Source organism: Ostrea edulis, chromosome 9 (genome assembly GCF_947568905.1).
Source record: "Ostrea edulis chromosome 9, xbOstEdul1.1, whole genome shotgun sequence".
Taxonomy (NCBI): Eukaryota; Metazoa; Mollusca; class Bivalvia; order Ostreida; family Ostreidae; genus Ostrea; species Ostrea edulis.
Window position 1 is genome coordinate 64,754,892 of NC_079172.1, and position 23,808 is coordinate 64,778,699.

The 23,808-nt window shown below is 37.4% G+C and overlaps 1 protein-coding gene and 1 non-coding gene across 9 annotated transcripts in view; both read left to right on the plus strand.

Annotated features, from left to right (window-relative positions):
- LOC125657722 (uncharacterized protein ZK1073.1-like) overlaps window positions 1-17,499 on the plus strand; it is a 42,179-nt gene extending 24,680 nt beyond the window's left edge. For 4 of the 8 annotated variants that reach the window (XM_056149915.1, XM_056149913.1, XM_056149914.1 and 1 more), the window contains 5 exons: window positions 7,181-7,296; window positions 7,769-7,804; window positions 9,053-9,197; window positions 10,106-10,157; window positions 15,685-17,499. In XM_056149915.1, the coding sequence (XP_056005890.1) occupies window positions 7,181-7,296; window positions 7,769-7,804; window positions 9,053-9,197; window positions 10,106-10,157; window positions 15,685-15,890 (555 nt within the window). In that variant the 3' untranslated portion in view covers window positions 15,891-17,499. The other 4 variants (XM_056149917.1, XM_056149912.1, XM_056149918.1 and 1 more) reach the window with 4 other exon arrangements.
- Window positions 17,500-23,137: 5,638 nt separating this feature from the next.
- Window positions 23,138-23,210, plus strand: Trnaf-aaa (transfer RNA phenylalanine (anticodon AAA)). Its single transcript has one exon. It is a non-coding gene; the product is annotated as a tRNA-Phe (tRNA).
- Window positions 23,211-23,808: the final 598 nt, after the last annotated feature.

Genomic DNA, 23,808 nt, shown 5'->3' on the forward strand with positions numbered 1-23,808 from the left:
GGATCTTTATCGTGCCACACCTGCTGTGACACGGGGCCCCGGTTTTTACAGTCTCATCCGAAGGACCGCCCCCTTTTAGTCGCCTCTTACGACAAGCAAGGGGTACTGAGGACCTATTCTAACTTGGTTCCCCACAGGGGATTCTTTTTAAAATTTTCTGAAGATCAGCAGGACTAAGGCTACTTTGGTGAGCATTGTGGCCCATTAACCTTTTTTCTGCATGCAAATTCTAAGGGATATTTGAATATGTTTTTCTTCAACTAAAGTGAATTTTATCTTCATAGGAACTACATTGACATCTCTATGGAAATTAGAATCTAGATTTACAAAGCATGTTCTTAGAAATAAAAATCTAGTAATGGAAAAATTGCCATGGAAACAGTTACTGAAAGATTGCTATAATCATATTGACAGACTTGTGCAATAAATACAAAAATAGACATCTTAAAAGGAAATGTCAAACCTTTTTATATCCATGATAAAAATCAAATCAATAAGGACATTGGTGTGCAGAATATGTATTAAATGAAAAGAGTCAGAATTTGTTGTCAATTCACAAATAAGGAATTAAGCAAGATTGTCAAAAAGACCCACTCTTTCTTGACTAGGATTTCTGGACAGATCTAATTTTGTAGAAATGCTCTGTTGTTTCATTCATAGTGTAAAAACCATACCGCAAATTGATAAATAGGGGGCACCAAGAGCACCTGTCAGCTATGTAAGGGTATACATGTAGTCATTTCCTCGTATAGATCAAGGATTGTAGCATTTTCTATCCATAATGGGGAAAAAACCACAGCTAAAAATAGCTTAAATTGATAGGACAAAACACTTCTGATGACCAGTAGACAACCGAATCAATATTCAGGAAGTGCCCGGCAAGCAGCATTAATCCCGGATTTGTGAGGCATTTTTTGTATAACACAGTGGCTTGGATGCCGTTTCCTGAGAGGGGATCTGAACATGGTATCGTGTATCTAGGGATTATATTTTATGTCTTGATAGAGCATCTGATTAAAAGAACAACAAGTACTCTTGGGACAGTTTATTTTAGGAACTTGTGTAGCTTGGAATGTGGTCAAATTAATCCCAAGGGCTTTTGAGTCCAGATTCTAGGATATTTTGCTCACATTCAGGTTCTTGAAATTGAAACTTAGTGAGAACAAAAACTGAAGCAGATGTTCTATGGGTTATACTACAGGTGGGGGAAAATACCTGCTCTGCATCAGAAAAGAACCGTAGGAGTAAAACTTCATAGCTAGCGATCTTCTTGTGGACTGGGTGTTTTGTAACATACCCAGGCTATATACTGTTTATAAAGGTGTTTTTTTTACTCGTAATGATTTTTCTATTGATCGGGGTCTGAAACTGGAACAGATTAAACGTTAATTTAATTGCAGAACAAATGAACCATGCATTTTATTGATTTTTCACAGATACTATCAATCACTTATATTTGACTACTTTTTTCCAAGGTCTTCCACTCCACTTCATAGAATTTGAGTTTTTAATGAAAAGACACAAGAGCATCGTATTAACTTGTTCAAAGCTAAATTTAAAACCATTCCTGTATACTATCAAATATTTTTTATAAAATTTACTGAAATGTACTTGATTAATACTTTCGCTGTCACAAATGATTAATATTGATTTTTAAGTTTTTCTCATTAAAGAAAGCCTTTGCAGCCATTTAACACATTTGTTCAAACCAAAAAATAAACTTTAAACACTACAAAACCCAATAAATCATTAATAAAACATGGCTGGACAACATCTTGGCTTTTAAAAAAAACATCTCTTTGAAAAGTGAAAGAAAATGCTGGCCTCTGTTGACGAGTTACGGAATTCGGGAAAATTTAAGACTGATTTATGTCCTCAGCTTCTGAGCACAACTGTGCAGGATGTTATAACTGTAGCACCTACAATACTGATTTCATTGGTCCAAACATATTATACATTCATTACTTTAACCCTAGATAAAATTCATTAAAGTGATAATGTCTTACAGACCCTGTTTCAACCAATACATTTGGAAAAACCCAAACTATTCAGTTGTTCATGCTGACAAAAAAGAAAGAAAAAAGACTTTATAACAGTAACAACTATATTGCTGAATTTTATTCAGTTCACAATCACTTACATTGAACACAGTAATGGAATGAAAGTAATTTTTATTTGTTTTATACGATATAAAGTAAGTTGGGGCAGTTTACACATTATAAACCGGAAATGCGTAAACTGTCCCAACTTACTTTATATCATATAAAACAAATGAAAATTACTTTCATTCCTTAAAATTTAATTTAGTAAACCGCGCTTGATATTATTTGATGGATAATTCTAAAGAAAATATCAATTTTATATGATGCGGGCCAATATCACCATAGCAACAAAATGGAAACTGAACGGCCAAACGTATTGTGACATCATTCCTATAACGTCATATAGCGGAACTAAAGGGCAACTTTGTTTATACGTTATCAAGCATGTTGATAAAGTGTAATGAACCAATCATATTGCGTGTAACAAGTAAAATTAGATTATTGTTTGACTCTTCATACACTGTGTTGTGGATAACGGTAAAGCTAAATGCATGTATAATGTCACATAAGTCATGAAACATTGAAAACATTCCTTGATTTCGAATATTTGTCTTTTCTATGTAAGATATGTATGAAAAATAAAAACTGTCAGTTTTCTTAAATATATATCCTAGAATTATGACACAATTCCAAAAGAAACAACCTTCAGAATTTTACACCAATCAAAAAATATCATATGACCACCAGACTTTGCTGTTCCATTTAGTGCTCTTACTTTACATTTACCAATATTAGGGACCAAAAAATGTGTTCTATGGTCAGTTCCATTGTGGATGTAGATGTTAACAGGGAAGTTTTGTTGACATTATCAGGGAAAGACCATGTTTTCCAGCCTCGTAGGATAACTTGCTTAATGTACTTTTTGAACGTCATTTAATTACTTTTCCTACAATGGCCTCCGAGTGTAATCATATCCCCAATAACGACAATGTTTTAAGTGATAATGTACTAATTATTTCACCAGACACAATGATGTTTTTTTGAAAGATAAATAAAGTTAATGGGGTGTTTAGAGTTGGAAGGCCTTTAATAATCTCTCTAAACTAATTGACTCTGTGTAACACTTTTATCTCCCTTTCTCCTCTCACTGTTAACCTTTAACCCCAGAGTAACGAAGTATTTAAATACATTTTGTGTGTAAGTACAGGTAAGAGGTCTTGTACAGCTGTCCATTAAATGTGTGATGGCAACTTTGGCTTGAAATATATCAGTTTGCGCAGAATGTACATACTTTGCTGACAGAAGAAATAATTAAATTGCTATGTAATAATGCTGTATTCTTTCTTTTTGGCATTTCAGGCTATGGTGAGTTATAATTAACAGCTTGGAGTTTTCACATGTCTTTTTTTTCTTGTATTTAAAACTTTGATTATGATCTTTCTATTTATTCACTGTGAATTTCTTTTTCATGATTTTTTATTATTATCCAGCTTTCACTAACACTGCATATACACAATGTGCAAACAAGTTCACCAGAGGACGTGAAAAGTTCCTAACACATTTGAATTGCATGAACTTGAAAACACAAAAACCATTTCCATTATTTATACTCAGATGCCTAATTAATTCAGTTCCCATTATAACTCATCCAAAAATGTGGTAGGAATTTAGATGAAGTTCACAGTTCTGTACAGAGAGAGTTGATGGATTTTATTAGTCCCCAGGCTGAATGTGTCACCTTTCTGAATTTTCTTCCACAGACTGCATGGTGGTATGGGTTGTATTGATTTAATTGTTCCATTATCAAAGAGGAAAGAACATGCATAAGCTTGTTTTGAAGATGTAGATATACTTTCAATTATCCATGCCTGAAATTATCACAAGACCTGAAAATGAATTCGTGCAGGGTAATCTCTAGTCTAATGCTATAAATATCTCCGTGAATAGGAGATGTGTTGAGGCCGTGTTCGGAGAAGTGTAACAGAAATTGTCAGGTCCAGACAGGGTTTAGATACAGTCTGACATTCAGGGTGACATTGAACCAGCCCAAGTGGAAAAAATAAGCTGTTATGAAAACCTTCACTATATATAGTGGAACCAAAGAGAAACAAGCCGGGTTAACCATGGAAATCTCGAGAGTGAAGGTTCGAAGTCAGACTCACAATATATTCAGAGGCGGAATAACAAAAATGATTTTGATTATCTGATTCATCGCAAATAAAAGTCAACAGAAATCTTCAAATATACATGAGCTGCAACACAAAAATAATTTACTGTAGGAAATATGTAAAACACTGGGGTTAAAAACACAAATACAAAAATGTAAGGTATTGTCAAAAACAAAACACCAGACACCGTACAAAACATGTACAAAACAGTGGGTCAATACAAGATTGAATATTATGCTCACGGTAGATTGTCAGACGGGTCCAGCTGATTAAACAAATTGCTGATAATGATTTTGCAACTTGTGAAAGAAAAAACACGACAAAAACGGCTTTTGTTTAACATCTTTTTTGTCATTTTTGAAGAAAAAAAATCATAGAAAATTCATTTGAGATAACTGGAAGCGTGTATCACACTTTCACTGGTGAAATCATGCTTCATACAAGGTGCTTAAACGAGCCATTTTAGTGTAATGTATGAGCCACCTTAAGGCTACAAAATTCATCAAATTTCTTGCTACGTTAATCCACGGATTCTGTGTTACTTGTAGTGTGATATGAAATGACATTGACCCGCTAGTTTGAACTGCATGCCAGGGATATAGTATGTCACAGAATGAGTTTGCGTTACTTGTAGTGCGATATGAAATGATATTGACCCACTAGTTTGAACTGCATGCCAGGGGATATAATGTGTCATAGAAATGAAAATGAAATTTACATCCCAAGAATGACAGAAAATCTAATTGTTTTCGTATCATTTAACAAACTACAGGAATGTTTAATCTTTACAATCGAGTGATGGTGAATATTGTGAACTAATTCACAGATTTTGTCATTAATCAAAGTCTAGCTGATTTAGCTGTCTAGAATGCTTTGTATGGGAATGTATTTAATTCATTGTAATCTGGAGTGCAACAGAAATTGCATCATCATACCAGCATCACTCAGAAACTTCTATGTAACTTCTATGTAACCCCTTATGCCTTGTGTAATCTGTGACGAGGAAAGTAGTTTTCTAACATTTAGCTGTACTGTAGTATTGTATAACCTCCGGTAATTTAGTCATATTCAACACTGTTGTAGTTTTTCAGGGTTTTTAAATCGGATCTGCAGAATCTTGGGAACCTAATGAAATAATGAACAAGGTTTCTGGTGTTTTTAGACCGTAGGCTCAAGTGAGCTTTTATGATGAAAATTTGTCGCCATCATGGTCATCAGGATTTTTCAATGTTTCATTTTCTTCTTCTTTGTAAAATTTGCAATTTTGAAATTTAAACTGGAATGAGTATATTGGGAGGGGGGGGGGAACTTTTTGAATTTTTTTTTTGGTATAGAATTACAAGGATACAATTTCTGTAATTGAAATGCAAGCATTCTGATGTAGTGTGGATCCAAGTTTTTGTTTATTTATTATCCCCCCCCCTCCCTCGAAAAAAATATTGATTTGCACCTGTCTGTTGATAAGTTTGTAAATTTGTCAGTAGAACAAATGTTGTCTGTTCAATATCTTAAGAACCCTTTGGTTGACAAACAGCATACTTGTTATACTGTACAGGTTTTCCCCTTAAAAGTAGATAAGCCCTATTGATTGTAAGGTAACAAGGTCAAAGGTAAAGGGTTAGTCTATTCTGAAGATAGTAAGATACTGTCTGCTTAATCCTCTGCATGACAAATTTAGTACACTGATTATGACTCCTTTTAATTTTGAATTTCACAAGGTCAAAATCAATTCACTCTGGATATTATAAAAACAAACTCCTTATTAGTCTCCGGTCATTGAATCCGAGGGAGGAGGGGATATATGTTTCTGAAACATTTCTCATTTTTCTCAACCTATGACCCCAGGTTTCATAGATATTTCACATGGGAATGTATAAGAAAAATCTTTTTAAGAAAGGAAATAAAATCCCTAAAACCCTTCTCATGAATTGCTAGAGTACAATTATTCAAATTAATTTTTACAAGAATCCTCTCATAGTCTGGATTCTGTTTTACTTTTGCAATGACCCCGGGCCATAGCAGGGTCACGGTAGGGGGCTTACACCATTATCCCTGTGTGGGAGGGTAACTCGGGTGAGCGTTGTGGCTTACACCATTATCCCTGTGTGGGAGGGTAACTCGGATGAGCGTTGTGGACTCTAGGTCTCTGGTTAGATTGATCTCTGACCGTGTGTGGCATACAAATCAGTATTTCCTAACATTATTTAGGAATATTAATCACTTGTAGGGAATTATTAATACATTTTTTTTATTTAAGAATTTGGCCCAAATTTAGCCTTGACTGTCTGTATTGCAACAATATGTGCAGGGGGGGGGGGGGGGGGGGTCCCAATTTGAACAAAACATGGCCTCATTTTCTACATGAGGATCCAAGTCAAAAGAGTGTTCCTTTGAACTGCTACAATGTCCTTTGTAGTGTGCACAATCTGACTACAGTACAGATCTATATTATTATCTATGATAGTTCTATCCTTTAGTCAGTCAGGACACTGGCCCCTGCCTCTGATACGATTAATCTGGACCTCTAGAACATGAGGCCATTGACTGTGTGGCTGATTAATTGTGTTAGGATAGTAATATTGATTGCCATTTTATGTGAATATGTCAGAGTGTGTGCTGCTCATCTCTTTGCTGGAGAGAAAAACCCACTCTCATCCAATGAATTCATTATAGCTAGATATTAAGTCATCGATATTTTTAAGCTGTAAATGGGTTTTATAAAAGACTTTATGATTTTAACATAATTCCATTTAAGAATTCACAGGTAGCACTACTAGACTCTATGTAAAGTGTAGTAACTGTGTCTACAATGTTATAAAGATATGTTTTTATCTAGGAATGAGAATAAGAATGTGTGTGTGTGTAGAGGAGGGGGGGGGTGTTGATTTTTTTAAATTTCAGAACATGTATATAAAAAAACTGTCCTCCAATCATTGAGTGTGTTGAATGGAATTTTTTTTTTCATTGCAGTTTGAAAAAGCTTCAGATCAGGAGGAGTTAAATAAGGCCATTTCTTCATTCCAACACTCGCTTCGCAAAAACATCAACCCTCAAAACCTCAAACGATTCGTCAAGTCTTTCATGAAGTAAGTCAAAGGCCAAATATAGAAACCATTACCAGGCCTGTATAAGTTTGTTGTATATTGTGTTTACTGTTGACAAGAGATTAAAATGGAGGTATAAACTTAACTTTGAGGTGTTTCATGTACATCAGATTGAAAACTAATGGGCTGTATGTGATACGTTTCCTATTAATTATCTCCCCTTAATGGGGTACTTTACAATGCTCTGAATATTATAGCAAATTATATAAACTGGTTTTTTGCGAAAAAAAATTTCAAACTTAAGTTGGGTTTTTTTTTATATTTGATTTTTTAAATTGGGTAAATTTTCAGACTTTTTATTTCTTTCTTTTTTTTTTCTTTTTTTTTGTTGTTGAGAAATTCATGCCAGGCTTGGTGCTCCTTTGACTGCTTGATTTTAATGGGTGCGGTTAAATTTATCAAAATGACTGCAGTCCCCGGTACCTTCTGTTTTGATGGAATTTTTCTTTTGCAGGAGAACTAACATCGCAGACAACATCGGGAAGATGAAGTAAGTGTTGCTAGGACGATTAATCCAGACCCGACTTAGCGGCTACTTATAAACTCTTTAACCAAAATGATGATAATGAAAACGAAATTTATGTTTTTAGCTCACCTGAGCCGAAGGCTCGAGTGAGCTTTTCTGATAAAAATTTCTCCGTTGGCGTAAACTTTCCATGTTTTCATCTTCTTCTCCATAACCACCTGGCCAATTTCAATCAAACTTGGAACAAATTATCCTTGGGTGAAGGGAATTCAAGTTTGTTGAAATGAAGGGCCATGCTCCCTTCAAAGGGGAGATAATCACAAAAATGCAAAATTAGGGTGGGATCATTTAAAAATCTTCTCAAGAACCAATGGGCCAGAAAAGCTGAAATTTACATGAAAGTTTCCTGACATATTGGAGATTCAAGTTTGTTTAAATCATGGCCCTAGGGGTAGGATGGGGCCACAATAAGGGATCAAATTTTACATGTGAATATATAGGGAAAAAATCTTTAAAAATCTTCCTAAGAACCACCAGGCCATATGAGTAGAGATTTAAGTGAAAGCTTTCTAATTTAGAGTAGATTCAAATTTGTTCAGATCATGGCCCCCGAGGATTGGGTGGGACCACATAAGGGGGTCAAAGTTTTACATCCTGATATATAAGAAAATCTTCTCCAGAACCACCAGGCCAATTTCAATCAAAAGTGGAACAAATCATCCTTAGGTGAAGGGGATTCAAGTTTGTTCAGATGAAGGACCATGCCCCTTCCAAAGGGGAAATAATTAACAAAAATGCAAAAATAGGGCGGAGTTGTTTAAAAATCTTCTCAAGAACCACTGGGCCAGAAGAATTGAAGTAGGGATTCAAGTTTGTAGAAATCAAGACCCCTGGGGTTAGGAAGGGACCTCAATAGGGGATCAAGTTTTACATGGTTTGGGTTAGGGTTAAGTTCTGCTAGTGACAGGATCACTAGCCTCCTTTAACCCTACGGTCCACACACTGGCAGGTTTTATATATTTACAGATGTCAGGTTCTGCTAGTGACAAGATCACTCGCCTCCTTTAACCCTACGGTCCACACACTGGCAGGTTTTATATATTTACAGATGTCAGGTTCTGCTAGTGACAGGATCACTAGACTCCTTTAACCCTACGGTCCACACACTGGCAGGTTTTATATATTTACAGATGTCAGGTTCTGCTAGTGACAGGATCACTCGCCTCCTTTAACCATACGGTCCACACACTGGCAGGTTTTATATATTTACAGATGTCAGGTTCTGTTAGTGACAGGATCACTCGCTTCCTTTAACCATACGGTCCACACACTGGCAGGTTTTATGTTATCCAAGATGGACAAGAGCAAAGTGGAGATCATAGAAGTGGAGGGTGTAGCCAACGTCATAGAAGAAAAGGTGTGTATATAGATAGATTTAGCAAGCACCTGTTATTTCAGTCCATTATAGGTGTGTAAATAACAACCAATCACACTTAACAAGCACCTGTTATTTCAGTCCATTATAGGTGTGTACATAACAACACACTTAACAAGCACCTGTTATTTCAGTCTATTACAGGTGTGTTTAGATATGGTAACCACCTGTAGATTTTAGTCTGTCAGGTGCTTATAAATCTGGTTAACACCCGTAGATTTTAGTTCATGAAGTCGTTTGCACATACATAATCTAATGAACAGCTATAAACATTCCATCAAAATGTCTGATCTTTGCATCTTCATTTGATATCTTGCATGCCTGACCCTCCATGTAAAAATTTAATTTGCTGCAGAATTTTTTCTTGCCAGTGTCATGGTTAGGGATATTGGCCAGGATAGCTCACCTGACTAGTAATGCAGGGTCCCAGGGTCAATTCCTGGACCAGCCCCAAAATTTTCCTCCTCTGTTATACTGCATTAGGTGTCGTGACCACCCCAGGGACAAACAGAATCTGGGTTGTGTGTCTTCGAAGGCAAAGACGATTTAAGAAGGGAGGAAAATGTTGTTCAAGCTATATGGACCGTGGATATTGGCCTGGATAGCTCAGTGGTTAGAGCACCTGACTAGTAATGCAGGGTCACAAGTTCAATTCCCTGACCAGCTCAAAACTTTCTCCTCTCCTATGCTACACCAGTCTGGAACATTGATGTTTAGTGGGGAACACCATTTACAGTTCCTCGGATACAAAATGTTTAGGTCACCTGAGTCACGCTGGTGACTTAATGCAATTGGCCAAGCTCTTGATAACTACCATTCCAATTCTTTTTAAATCTGGACTCCTGTGGTTTTGCAGCTAAAGAGTCTAACAATGACTTGATATTTTTCAGCCGGACCGCCTTGCAGAAGCCTTCCTGTATTTCTGTCAGGGACTAGGCGTCAGTGAGTACTTTTCTTATTCTTTATTTGTGGAAAACAGTCCTTGTCAATCTGCTCTAGTTTGGACGATAGAATCATAACAATACTTATTATAGGGGTGGGGAAGAGGGGTAGTAACAATGCCTATGTATAGGGGTGGGGAAGAGGGGTTGTAACAATGCCTCTGTATAGGGGTGGGGAAGAGGGGTTGTAACAATGCCTCTGTATAGGGGTGGGGAAGAGGGGTAGTAACAATGCCTATGTATAGGGGTGGGGAAGAGGGGTAGTAACAATGCCTCTGTATAGGGGTGGGGTTGTAACAATGCCTATGTATAGGGGTGGGGAAGAGGGGTAGTAACAATGCCTATGTATAGGGGTGGGGAAGAGGGGTAGTAACAATGCCTCTGTATAGGGGTGGGGAAGAGGGGTAGTAACAATGCCTCTGTATAGGGGTGGGGAAGAGGGGTTGTAACAATGCCTCTGTATAGGGGTGGGGTTGTAACAATGCCTCTGTATAGGGGTGGGGAAGAGGGGTTGTAACAATGCCTCTGTATAGGGGTGGGGAAGAGGGGTTGTAACAATGCCTCTGTATAGGGGTGGGGTTGTAACAATGCCTCTGTATAGGGGTGGGGAAGAGGGGTAGTAACAATGCCTATGTATAGGGGTGGGGTTGTAACAATGCCTCTGTATAGGGGTGGGGAAGAGGGGTTGTAACAATGCCTCTGTATAGGGGTGGGGAAGAGGGGTTGTAACAATGCCTCTGTATAGGGGTGGGGAAGAGGGGTTGTAACAATGCCTCTGTATAGGGGTGGGGAAGAGGGGTTGTAACAATGCCTATGTATAGGGGTGGGGAAGAGGGGTTGTAACAATGCCTATGTATAGGGGTGAGGGAGAGGGGTTATAACAATGCCTATGTATAAGGGTGGGGTTATAATAATGCCTATATATGGGGGTGGGAGTTATAACATTACCTATGTATGGGGGTGGGATTATAATAATACCTATGTATGGGGGTGGGATTATAATAATACCTATGTATGGGGGTGGGATTATAATACCTATGTATGGGGGTGGGATTACAATAATACCTATGTATGGGGGTGGGGTTATAATAATACCCAAGTATAGGAGTAGAGGAATGTGATCATCACAACTACCAAATCAGACAGGTATGTTGGTGATAAGAAAGCCTGATCAACATTTGCGTGTTGTGTTTTATATCCTATGAAATACTTGGTGGTGTGCTAAACACAGAAATGCTTTGTAAATGTCCCATCCTGCAAAATAGAGAACCTTGTCCATTTGTTAGGTATTCAGTTTGAAATCTAGGTCAGACATGTGCATAGTTACTAAAGGGCAAAATTCTGTTGAAATTTCCTGAAGTGAATTGTCTGTTTAGAGTGAGACTGAATGCCTGCTTTGATAAAATCTTATTTTGCAAGTGGAGTAGAATTTTAGGTTTATGAACTTTGCAAAATTTAGAAATGGATTTCAAATCTTGTCAAAAAGCAAATGACCCCAATAATATGCTTCCAATGTAGAGTCTAGAAAGTAGGAAATGGGACCGTTTTCTTTTTTAATTAGACAAAAGTTAGTCAATTAAGGGGAAATGAAAAGATAATTTTTTATCTAAAAAGTAGTATTCAACACGAGAAATGCAACTCTAAAACGATGCTTCTACTCACATTAACACATCAAAGTGTTTAAGGCATACTGGACCCCATTCCTGATCAGAGAAATACTGTCATGTTACGCTGATTTATTTATACATGTGGCATCTAAATTGTGATGAACTCTTCTTTAAAAGCTTAATTACCCCCACTCTTTTCAAAACAAACAAAAGCATGCTTTGAAAATTCTTGAAATGAAAACCAAAAAAACTATTAAGATTAGCATATATATGAGGCAATCTGACATATAAGCATGACTCATCACAGAGCCAAGGCGGGTGAGCTTCCGTTCGACCCTGGAGCCCCACGCGGAGTGACGGTTACAGGGTTCTTTCTGTTTCCGGGGTAAGCTATGTGTGCGCATTCCCACAGTATATACTCAGCACTGCTGCTAATAGTCCGGGCCGCTGTAACGGGTGTCTGGGTGTAGGATTGTAATCTATAATTCTCTGGACTTTCTACAAGCATGTTTAATCCTCGTGACACACGGTTAGTGGGCAAATAGGACCACAAGTGATGTGCAGCGTCAGAATTTCCAAATCAATTTTATTTTTTAAAAACAAACATATTTAATAAATATACAGCCATCGCTTTTGCATCATGTTGATTGACATGAATGAAAAATTATTCAAATTTCTAACATTACAAGGACGCTTTTAAAACATCAAATATATAATTATATATTAAGTAGAATGAATATGAACTTAGTCTAGATACAATATGCAATTCGTATGGTATGAAAGCCACTGGAAGGGTTGGCATGCTTTCTTTATATTCTAAAATTTTTTTTCATTTCTCTGCTCATCACGCATGTTGCATTCATATCAGTATGAATTTCAGTTAGTGGCATATTTCTTGTAAACTAAATTACCATTGGTTATACATTGCAATCAAGCAAGAAGTTTTGAAGATTTCCATTTCATTGATCAAATTCAACAGAAATATATTTTTAAAGTGCTGTTTTTAGAATGAGATCTTTGCAAGAGTTCAGTTTCTTAATTTTTTTGCAATCACAAATTTGATAAATGTTATGTTACTTAAAATCTCCTAGTGGCAAAGAATACCATTACCATCTTTACATTTGTATATTGATTCAGGACAACCAACTTAAAAGGTCTATGAGAAAAACAGAGGCTAGGAATTTATCATTCAAGTATCTATATCTGAAAAGAAAGTCCAGGGAGAATCTTAAATCTATTCTCATAGCATATCAGCATTCAATAAAGTCAGTTCTCTCTCTCTCTCTCTCTCTCTCTCTCTGCTTGTGGATCACTGTCACTGAAAATCTAGAAGCATTGGCCTTATTGAATTCTGAGTCTAATAGCTGTTGCTGTAATTAGATTTGTAGAGAAATGAAAAAAAAAAATACATTTGTATATGTAGTAATGATGTTTAGCAAACATTTTTGGTAGTAGACACTAATATGGGAACATTTTCGGTAGTAGTCACTAATATGGGACGGGAAATTTAGCTAACACGGTGAATTAGTTCCATTTTTCAGAGTGCGGGAGTATCTAGAAAATCCTATGTAATATAAGATTAACTAGTTCCATTCACAAGCTTACCCCTTCGTAAATATCAATCCCCATTTTTCACATGCACTTACAGATGGCCATGTTAAAGCACCATGAAAACAGTTCCCAGACCATCACGTCTCAACATCAGAACCTCCACTAATGCTCCATTAAACTTATTCACGGCACACAAGGAATTGGAGATCAAAGCATTGTCTCTATCAGTGACTAATGTATATTTAGTGATGAAAAAGGATGCGAATATTAATGTGTCAATACACAGATATTTCCATAAAATTTTCCTGACAGTGAAATACTGTTTAAAGGGGCATGGACACAATTCTGGTAAAAAAGAATTACTCAGATATATGATTAATAATATCAAAGTATTTCATACCTGTAAGACATGGTAACAAACCTAAATTTCAAAAATTGATGCCAAGATGTATTTGAGAAATCTAAACTTTCCATTTTCAAAACAAGGCATGAGTTATGCATGTTCATGTTTACATGATTAACTATTAACATAGTGCCAAAGTTCACAACTTCAGGGGAAAAGGTTTTTACAATGAAACTTTCCATTCATTTTTTTTTTCTGTGCATGCACCCTAAATTTTGATTTATCATTATCCTATGATAAAATGTTGATATTTTTTATTTTATTTATTTATTTTTTACATTTGTTTTAGAAATCTTGGTGTTCTCACCTCCGCCCTTGGTTTCTGACTAAAGACAAGAGTTTGTTTACACGTGCACACATTTGTCTCATAAACACGCAACACGCTTTTGTAGAAATGATTGTAATCCATTTTAATATTCATAAAAGATCTTTTGTTTCTATAACAATATTTTGTCAATTTCAACCAATTAACAATCCTGTCCATGCCCCTTTAAACTAGAATTGCCCTTTAGTAATCACCATCTATGTCTGCCTATTTGTTCATAAGAAATACCTGATTCTTAACACGCCTGAGCTGAACAGTTAAGTGACCTTTTCTGATCAACGTTTGTTCATCCTCTTCTTCTCCGTCTGAGGAAACTAAAGGTGGGTTAGATTCTGTGCTTTTGACCTAGGCTTTTGTAGGATATCTTCACCTAGGCTGTTGTAGGGTATCTTTTCACCTAGGCTTTTGTAGGATATCTTCACCTAGGCTGTTGTAGGGTATCTTTTCACCTAGACTGTTGTAGGATATCTTCACCTAGGCTGTTGTAGGGTATCTTTTGACCTAGGCTGTTATAGGATATCTTCACCAAGGCTGTTGTAGGATATCTTCACCTAGGCTATTGTAGGATATCTTTTGACCTAGGCTGTTGTAGGATATCTTCACCTAGGCTATTGTAGGATATCTTTTGACCTAGGCTGTTGTAGGATATCTTCACCTAGGCTGTTGTAGGATATCTTTTGACCTAGGCTGTTGTAGGATGTGTGTGCTCATGTATGGCTTGGCCTGTAGTGTTTATTGTGTATGGCTGGGGTCTATAGTGTATGTTAAGTATGGCTGGGGTCTATAGTGTATGTTAAGTATGTCTAGGTTCTATTATGTATGGTAAAGTTTTTTGTTATTTGTCATACAGGACATATTATGGTACAGTGATGTCTGTCCGTCTGTTAAGGGGTTTCTGTTTCTATTTCCATCTCTCTGTCATATGAAGCCAAAACTTGCTGTGTAGCTTCTTTGTGGGTCACTGTAGATCATGTTGTAAGTTTGATCCATTTCAACCTCTCTTACAGGAGTTTTGCCCCTTTATTTGAAAATGTATGGTATATGGAGGGTACATAATTTGTGGGGCAAATTCCTCCCACAGTTTCTTAGTGAGGAGCTTATTATTTTACAAAGTGTTTATATGGGTATTAAAGATGTGCATTTGGCAAGGATTTTGATTTTTTGAGAAAATTACACATTGTTGAACTTAGTTGTTGAACTTAGTCAGTTTTGAGGAAATTTTATAAAGTTAGTGCATGGTTTGTCCTTATAATTCCTCTTACAGTTTTAAAGCTAGGACCTTTGTAAACAACTTGAAGATGAGCTAATTGCAAGGATTTTGATTCTCAATATATGGATGTATTGTTGAGGGAGGTTTAAGGAGGTTTGAGAACCCAAGAAATTCATAATAAAAGGAAAGTGTTACATTCATATAATATTGAGCTGATGTAATCGATTTTGCATAAACTCTTGCAAAAGTACATTTTATTGTTACATTAAAAAAAATCTAATTCTGCAAGATCCACAGATTTATAGGTTAACCATTATATATAATTTTTTGCTGCTATAAAGTAATGAAGGAATTCATTTCTGGGCCAAAAATAAAAGGGGGAGTGAAATTGGTCCTGTATACAAATATAATGATAATTTCCTGTGTTTACAGTTGGAGGGGTGCCAATGCCACGCATGACGAGAGCCAACTCGTCAGAAAACACCGAGATTGTAACCAGGAGGACGCGCAGCATGTCAATGGAAGAAGCCGATAAACCCCTGGGTATCTACTCCTCAAGCCCAGCTCGTGTGGGAAGCCCACCCAAGCTAGGCACCAGCCCATGTCAAGGAACCCTGTCCACGAGCCCACCCAAATAAGCTTGCATCACCATGAATCTCACGGAACTCCCAAGCAGATAAAGCCGTGTTTTATGTATTGGTCCTGTTATTTTCTCCTAAGACATAGGAAAAAAATTGCTTTTTTATTTTTTGTGTGTTGAATAACTTCATGTTTTGTAGAGATGTATGTCATTTAACAAAGTTAGATAACTCTGCAGTATAATGCACTTAAATCATTGTGAATGGTGTTTTAATTCATGATTTCCCTTTACGGATTCCATAACAAAAAATTGAATTTATAGTTTAACAGAGGAGTGAGTGATTGAAATCTTCTGAAATGTAGAATATTTGCAGAGTTGTAAATTATGGTAGATCTTTTTAGGCACCTTCAAGAAATATTGTAAAAGCATATTACTCATTACTGTAAATTGAGATTTTTTTAACATATCCCTCCATTGTGTATAGAGCATTTAGAATCGTTTGTTTTACAGTAAGTGTTATGTATTTATAATATAGTGGTCTACAGTCATACTTACAAGTTAAGTTTGTAATCAATATGGAAAACCTTACTAGTATTATCTAATTACCAAAGTTTTTTTTTATTTCTAAAATTTAAGCATTTTTTCCCCCCTGTGCTAGTCACCTATCTGCAGTCAGTTATGTAAAATACTTTTGTGTTTCATTTAGCCTTGCTAACATGTTTAGCGACAGTGTTAGAGACTTTTGGAGATGTGAGTTGTTTTTGTGTTAGATATGTTGTATTCTCTAAGTACTATGCAGGACTTCGGTGTTGACATCCATGTTTTTATTTTTGTACTGAGATTGTGTTCTTAACATTTTCATATTTTTTACACCTGAATCCGATTACCAGTGACATATGCAATATTCCACCAGTGCAATGTGTGTAAGCCGTTTGATGTATCCATACCCCACCCCTGTATAAATCTGCATTGGCTGTTCCACCGACTGCTTTTACATGTTAAATGGGTGACGGTCATTATCTGTGAATTAAAGACAATTAAAACATTTAACCAGGCCATAATTTATCACAGGGTGGTCAGAGCTTAATATAGCGCATTCATAAGATAGAGAATGATGAAAGATTTTGTTTATTTTTAGAAGGTTGTGGGAATTTTCTTCTCTGTATTCGGAACTCTTCCTTTGCTTGTAGTTTTAGCTTGTTTCAATAATAACACATTATTATATCTATGTAATTTTGTGTGATTTCTGGTCATTTTAATTATTACTATATATTTGTAGTTGATCATGATTAGCATTCAAAATTGCAATACAGTACTGGGGAATCCCAATACTATCTAAGACCACTCTCGATAGAGATTATATTCATACTGAAAGGCATCAATTTGTAAGACCACTCTCTATAGAGATAAAATTTATATTGAAAGGCATCAATTTGTAAGACTACTCTCATATATACATGTATCAATCTGACATTACTAGTACGCTATGAAATTTCTACTCAGTGTTAAGAGTTTGTATCTGCAGGGAATATTTGCATACTTTGATAGTTTAGATTGTGTTTAACTGTTGATGAATTTAATGTGTTACAATGGCAACTACACTTAAGAGTTCGACCGACAGGTTTAGTAATGTAGATGTTTAATAAATAAAGGTTTAAAGTATTGGATCTCTTGTATTTTCTTGTCAAGTGAGTTAGAAATTCAGAAAAAAAACTTCTAAATGCACATGTATGAATGATTTTATTATCTGAGACAAAGGAATTATCTACACTGGAGCGAGATTCTCTGAGACAGAGAAATTATCTACACTGAAGCGAGATTCTCTGAGACAGAGAAATTTTCTACACTGGAGCGAGATTCTCTGAGACAGAGAAATTATCTACACTGGAGCAAGATTGGGATTGCATATATCGGAAGTAAATCAAGATGCCCAGAAAATGAACACATATAAACAAAGGCAAGATACTGCACCGTAACAACATGGTAAAGGAGTCGTTGCCATACCAACGGGTGACAGCGATCTCTTACAACCAAATAACTATTGGGGAGAGAAGCTCCTGTTTCACAGGCCCGGTATATGACGCTGTCTTGATAGCAGCGATTACATAGAATGTTCTGTCGTTAAAATGATGATTGTCATACGGACCCGGTTTAAATGGGGTGGAAATTCATGTTGGGTTGAAAGTCTAGTAAGCTGAATGTATGGTAAGTGGAAGTATGATACTGGACGGATCAGCGCTGTAGTTCCATAGTTAACGACACAGAATGGAAAGTCAGTGTGGACGAGAGATGTCGGATGTTTTGTTATTCCAATCATGAACTTTCAGAGATGTCGAATGTTTTGTTCTAATCATGAACTTACAGAGATGTCGGATATTTTGTTATTCCAATCATGAACTTTCAGAAATGTCGGATGTTTTGTTATTTTGATCATCAGAAACCCACAGTCAATGTTGCAATAAGTGAGATCAACACAGGATTTTCGATGATGGTCTGTTTAATTTCTTGTACTGTTTTCAAAGTCTCTAATCTGATAAGTTCATCAGTTCAGATATCTGCTGACTGGTACTGATAATTAAACATGGATAAATTCAGTTAATATTCAGTTAATTCCCAAAATAATGAATTATATGACATGATGAACAGTCATTGACAATATCTTTGTACTCATCCAACAATCTGTTGGAATTCCCATGGACACGAATTGTGCTCCTTTATTTGCTGACCTGTTTGAATATTCTTATGAGGCAGAATTTATTCAAAATCTTTTGTTGTGGCCTTCAACTTGACATTTAGATGTGTTGGTATTTTCATCTATTAACAATTATAATCATTTTCATTCATGTGTCAATTCAATATATCAAAGTGAATTCAAAATGAAAGACACCACAGAGTCCAAATCTGCTTCATACTCGGGTATGTTATTGAAAACAGATGTTAACTGCAAACTAACAACTCAATTTTATGGAAAAAACGGGATGATTTCAGCTTCTCTATCGACAACTACCCATATTCATATAGCAATATTCCATTATCATTCCCGTGGGGATCTGGGTTAGAATAGGTCCTCAGTACCCCTTGCTTGTCATAGAAGGCGACTAAATTGGGCAGTCCTTCGATTGAGACCGCAAAAACCGAGGTCCCGTGTCACAGCAGGTGTGGCACAATAAAGATCCCTCCCTGCTCAAAGGCCATACCCGCCGAGCATTGGCCTAAATTTTGCAGCCCTTCACCGACAGTGGTGACGTCTCCATAGGAGTGAAATATTCTCGAGAGGCACGTTAAACAACATTCAATCAATCCAGTATCACCTGCATATGGTGTATATGTCTCTCAACTGATTCGATACATAAGAGCTTGTACTGCATATGATCATTTTTTAAATCGAGGCAGGCTACCGGCAAATAAGCTAAAGTTATAGGGTTTTCAACAGTTTCGTTTACAGTAAGCATTTTGCAAATTATGTGGTCGTTATTATGATCTATTTTTCAATACAACTTGCCATTGGCAAAATTGCTGTCTGACGTGTTTCATTCCAATTGTTGGGCAGTTCTTGGCACACTGATTTTGACTACGGATTACTCCGTTTACCTTATCAAGATATGGGGCTCATGGCGGCTATGACCGGTCGACACGAAATGCAAACTCCTTCTAAGCACCTGATACCACCTCTACCATATCCAAGGATCCGTGTTTGCCCAACTCTTTATTTTGTATTTCTTGCAGGAGTTATGAGATTGATCACTGTTCGTTATCTTCACCTTTTCATTTTTATATTTTTATGATGCAGGTTTTTTTCAACAGCTTCTACATAACAAAAAAATATCTTGCTGTCGACTTCACATCGACATTTAGATTTATTGACGTTTTATCGACTAACAATTTTTTTCTATCATATAACGATTCTATACATTCCAGTGGTTCCGAAATAAGAGACACCACAGAGTCGTCCACTTCTGCTCCGTACTTCGATATGTTATTGAAAATAGATATTAACGGTAAACTAACAACTCGACATGATGGCAAAGAAGATGATTCAGCTTCTCCATCGTCAACTTCCCATATTTATGTAGCAATATTCCATTATCACTTGCATATGGTGTTTATTATGTCTCTCAACTGATTCGATACGCAAGAGCTTGTTCTGCGTATAGTTAGTTTTTAAATCGAGGCAAGCCACTGACAAACAAGCTGATGGTGCAGGGGTTCCAACAGTCTCGTTTAAAGTAAGCAATTCCAAATTCTATGGTCGTTATAACGATCTAGTTCGTCAATACAACCTCGCATTGGGTCAAATGCTGTCTGACGTGTTTCATACCGATTGTTAAGCCGTTCTTGGCACACTGATTTTGACTGCGTTTACCTGATCAGGATATAGGGCTCACGGCGGGTGTGACCGGTCAACAGGGGATGCTTACTCCTCCTAGGCACCTGATCCCACCTCTGGTGTGTCCAGGGGTCCGTGTTTGCCCAACTATCTATTTGTATTACATGTAGGAGTTATGAGATTGATCACTGTTCGTTATCTTCACCTTGCATTGACAGGGATAAGCAATTTTCGTTGAGTTGGTTTTGCTGTTTTACGGGTAAAGCGTATTAAATTTTATATACCCATGCATCGTCCGACGATGGTATATGGCAGTCTACCATTGTATTGAATGTATGGTTCAATAAATGTAAAATGAGAAGCTTTTGAAATATGTGACAAGTCGGTCATCTTCTAGCATCCTCGTAAAATTCGCATTATCAAAGAGATGGGCGGTCCTTCTCCGCGCACTCGTGACAGAAGGACCGCCCATCTATTTGATAACGTGAATATTACTCGGATGCTAGAAGATAACCATTACTTACGGACTGCAAAAACGGTCACAGGTATGTGTATACATGTATTTGTTACATAACACTTCTCGTCTGTTTCAACGCCCCAGACATCGATCGGCGCACGCTTTACCCGTGAAACAGCAAAAGTAACTTCATGAAAACTAAATTATCTCTGTCTTGTTTCTATTGTGTAATTCTGATGTTAGTACCGCCCAAGCGATAATAAGGTGGGAGGAGCTCGTTTTATCACATATGCGATAACAAAAATAACCTGTTGATGATAACCAGATACAATTCCTGAACAACAAAAGAAAATCACTGTAAATATTTGACAGGTTCCTATACTGTATATACCGACCGCTACAGTATCATCCCGCCCTCTACAGTATCACCCCGCCCTCTACAGTATCATTCCGCCTTCTACAGTATCATCCCGCCCTCTACAGTATCATTCCGCCTTCTACAGTTTCATCCTGCCCTCTACAGTATCACCCCGCCCTCAAGAACCACAACGGTATTCTGAGAAAACACCTGCCCATTCCGTATGCCAACAAACGAATGGCTGAATCCCCGAAGTCATCCTTCAGACGCCCCAGAAACCTGAAGGATATGATAGTAAGGACTAGACTGGACAACCCTTTACCTAAACGGAGGGTTCAAAGCATGCTCAGACCTCAGATGTCAATTAAGCATAAATAGCCCAGACAACTAGAATTTTAGCAGTCGGATCCCAATTACAAAATATTGAGAATTTTTTTCTGTAGAATTAATTACTGCATTATTCAGTTGCAATGTCTGACAGAAACAGTACGCAGGGGAAACAACAGACCTCCGAAAACGGGTCACAACCACCTGTCCTCTGTCACAACCACCGGTCCCCTGTCACAACCACCGGTCCTCTGTCACAACCACCGGTCCCCTGTCACAACCACCGGTCCTCTGTCACAACCACCGGTCCCCTGTCACAACCAAGAAAGATTTGTCAGTAGCTACTCATTTCAATGGCAATAATCACCGGTAGGAGGACATGACAATAGTGGTTGTTGATCATGATCCAAATTGCTCAGGTACCCAGAGAAAGCAAGAGGAAAAAATTCAAGATGCACAAATTGAAGTCAATTGACCCACAAAGTATAAACAGACCCACAGAGTAACAAGGCAGAGCCACGTATTTATACCTGTACGGTTGTAGATTTGGTGCTAGCCTATTTTTGTGCATATACCTTTGTAAGAAAAAAAAAATGCCGTTCGTCCTAAGGAAGGACAGGTTGTCCCGATCTAACACTATAATTGTTATAATTGCTGGTCATTTCAGTACTTCTTTAAATATAAAACTTTCATGGATTGGATTTCTTGTTACAATAGTTTGTTTGCAAATTCATCTTTTAGATATCAATTTACATTTGTATTTTTATGAGAAGTTTACAACGCCAAAGAAATCTTGACAGCTATTAGAATTGCATAATTAAAAACCTGGTATGGATTAAATACTACAAGTTAAATGTTTCCTTAATATACTGGTTTGTGATTTGTTCCCCTTGAACAGCATTCTTTAGAGAAGACTGGCAAATTGCAGCTTGGTTACCAACAATGAAAATGTCATGGCCAACTTTATTTGAAATGGAAGTGATCTGAAAAGAACACAGTCAGAAATCCCTTTAGTACGTCTATATTCTATTGACTATGAACTTGACGTACGTAGTCTTGCGCTGGTTCGATCACATTTCGTCTGACGTATCAGTGTAAAAGCAAACAAAACAAATAAGCTGTATTGATTTTTGTTATTCTAATGTATTCTTTTATTGTGAAAAATTGAACATTGATTTGCCTTATTGTAAGAGTTAAATTAAGTGAGATAAAATTTCAGCAATGCCTTAAAAGACATGTACAAATACATTTCTTACAGTGCGTACGTAGTACTTTTAAAATGGGGATGATGATATACTAGAGACAAACCACTGCACACACACACGCGCGCGCTCACGTTTTTGACACAGGGAAACTAAGCACATATTGCTCCCTTATCCGTTAAGAAGAGGTCCGCCCCACCCACTCACCTCCTCCCCCTCTCACTATCTTTCTATCTGTTCTCTCTCCCACTCACCCTCCTTCCTTCCAGACAGACTGATGTTGACTTTTTTTATTTTCAAACTTAATTTCACAAGTTGGGAACAGACATGTACATATCATTTGTCTCTGTTGGGAGCTAGCCCCTTTGAAGATTATTGTAGCGGTCAGCCGGGTTCGATCGCCGGTGGCCAGTTGGTAGAGCACCTGACTTGAGATTCAGGGGGGCCGAGTTCGAATCCCGGTCTGGTCCGTTGCATTTTCTCCCCTCCTGTTACATTTGGTGCCGTAGACCAACCCCTGGAACTGACAGGTGAAAATGCCTGCCAGGGGATAAAGATCCTGGGTTGAGGTCTTCAAGTGTGAAGACATTTAAGGAGGGAGGAGTGTAGCAGTCAGTCAGGTTCGATCGCCGGTGGTCAGATAGATCAGTTGGTAGAGCACCTGACTAAAGATTCAGGGGGCCTGGGTTCAAATCCCGGTCTGGTCCGTTGCATTTTCTCCCGTCCTGTACGTTACATTATCATAAAAATGAGAGCAATTTGTTTCACAACCAAGGTTTAAAAAAAAAAAAAAAAAAAATAATAATAAAAAAAAAAACCCAAAAAACCCCAACCCACCAACATAGACGCATAGAAAGTCTAACTCGTGTGGGTTAGCTGAGTGGAGGGGGTCACTTTCCCCTCCCAACTCATCTCTGTTCTTTTGTCCTTACTGGACCATTCTCGCCCTTGGGATGAAGGGGGGGGGGGGGGTGTCAACAGGGGAGGGGGAGAAGTTGCAGGAGAATCGATGGGTTACATTAAGGAACAGGGTGGTGGAGAGAATAGTACAGTAGAAGGGGTAGGGGAAGGGTAATTTACAGAGTTCTGTCTGTCTAGTCGAGAATAAACTTGACGGAAACGGCCGAGCGATGTTCCGAGCTTATGTCACTGAAACATTCAACTTCCGGTTTGTCTACTTCCCGTACTAAAGTCAAGCTAGCGGACAATAAGCTAGCGGCCAATAAGGATTTTTCCTAATATTTATCGCTTAGAAAATGTACGTATAACGAACCCGACAAAAAAGTACTCTCAATATACGGCGCC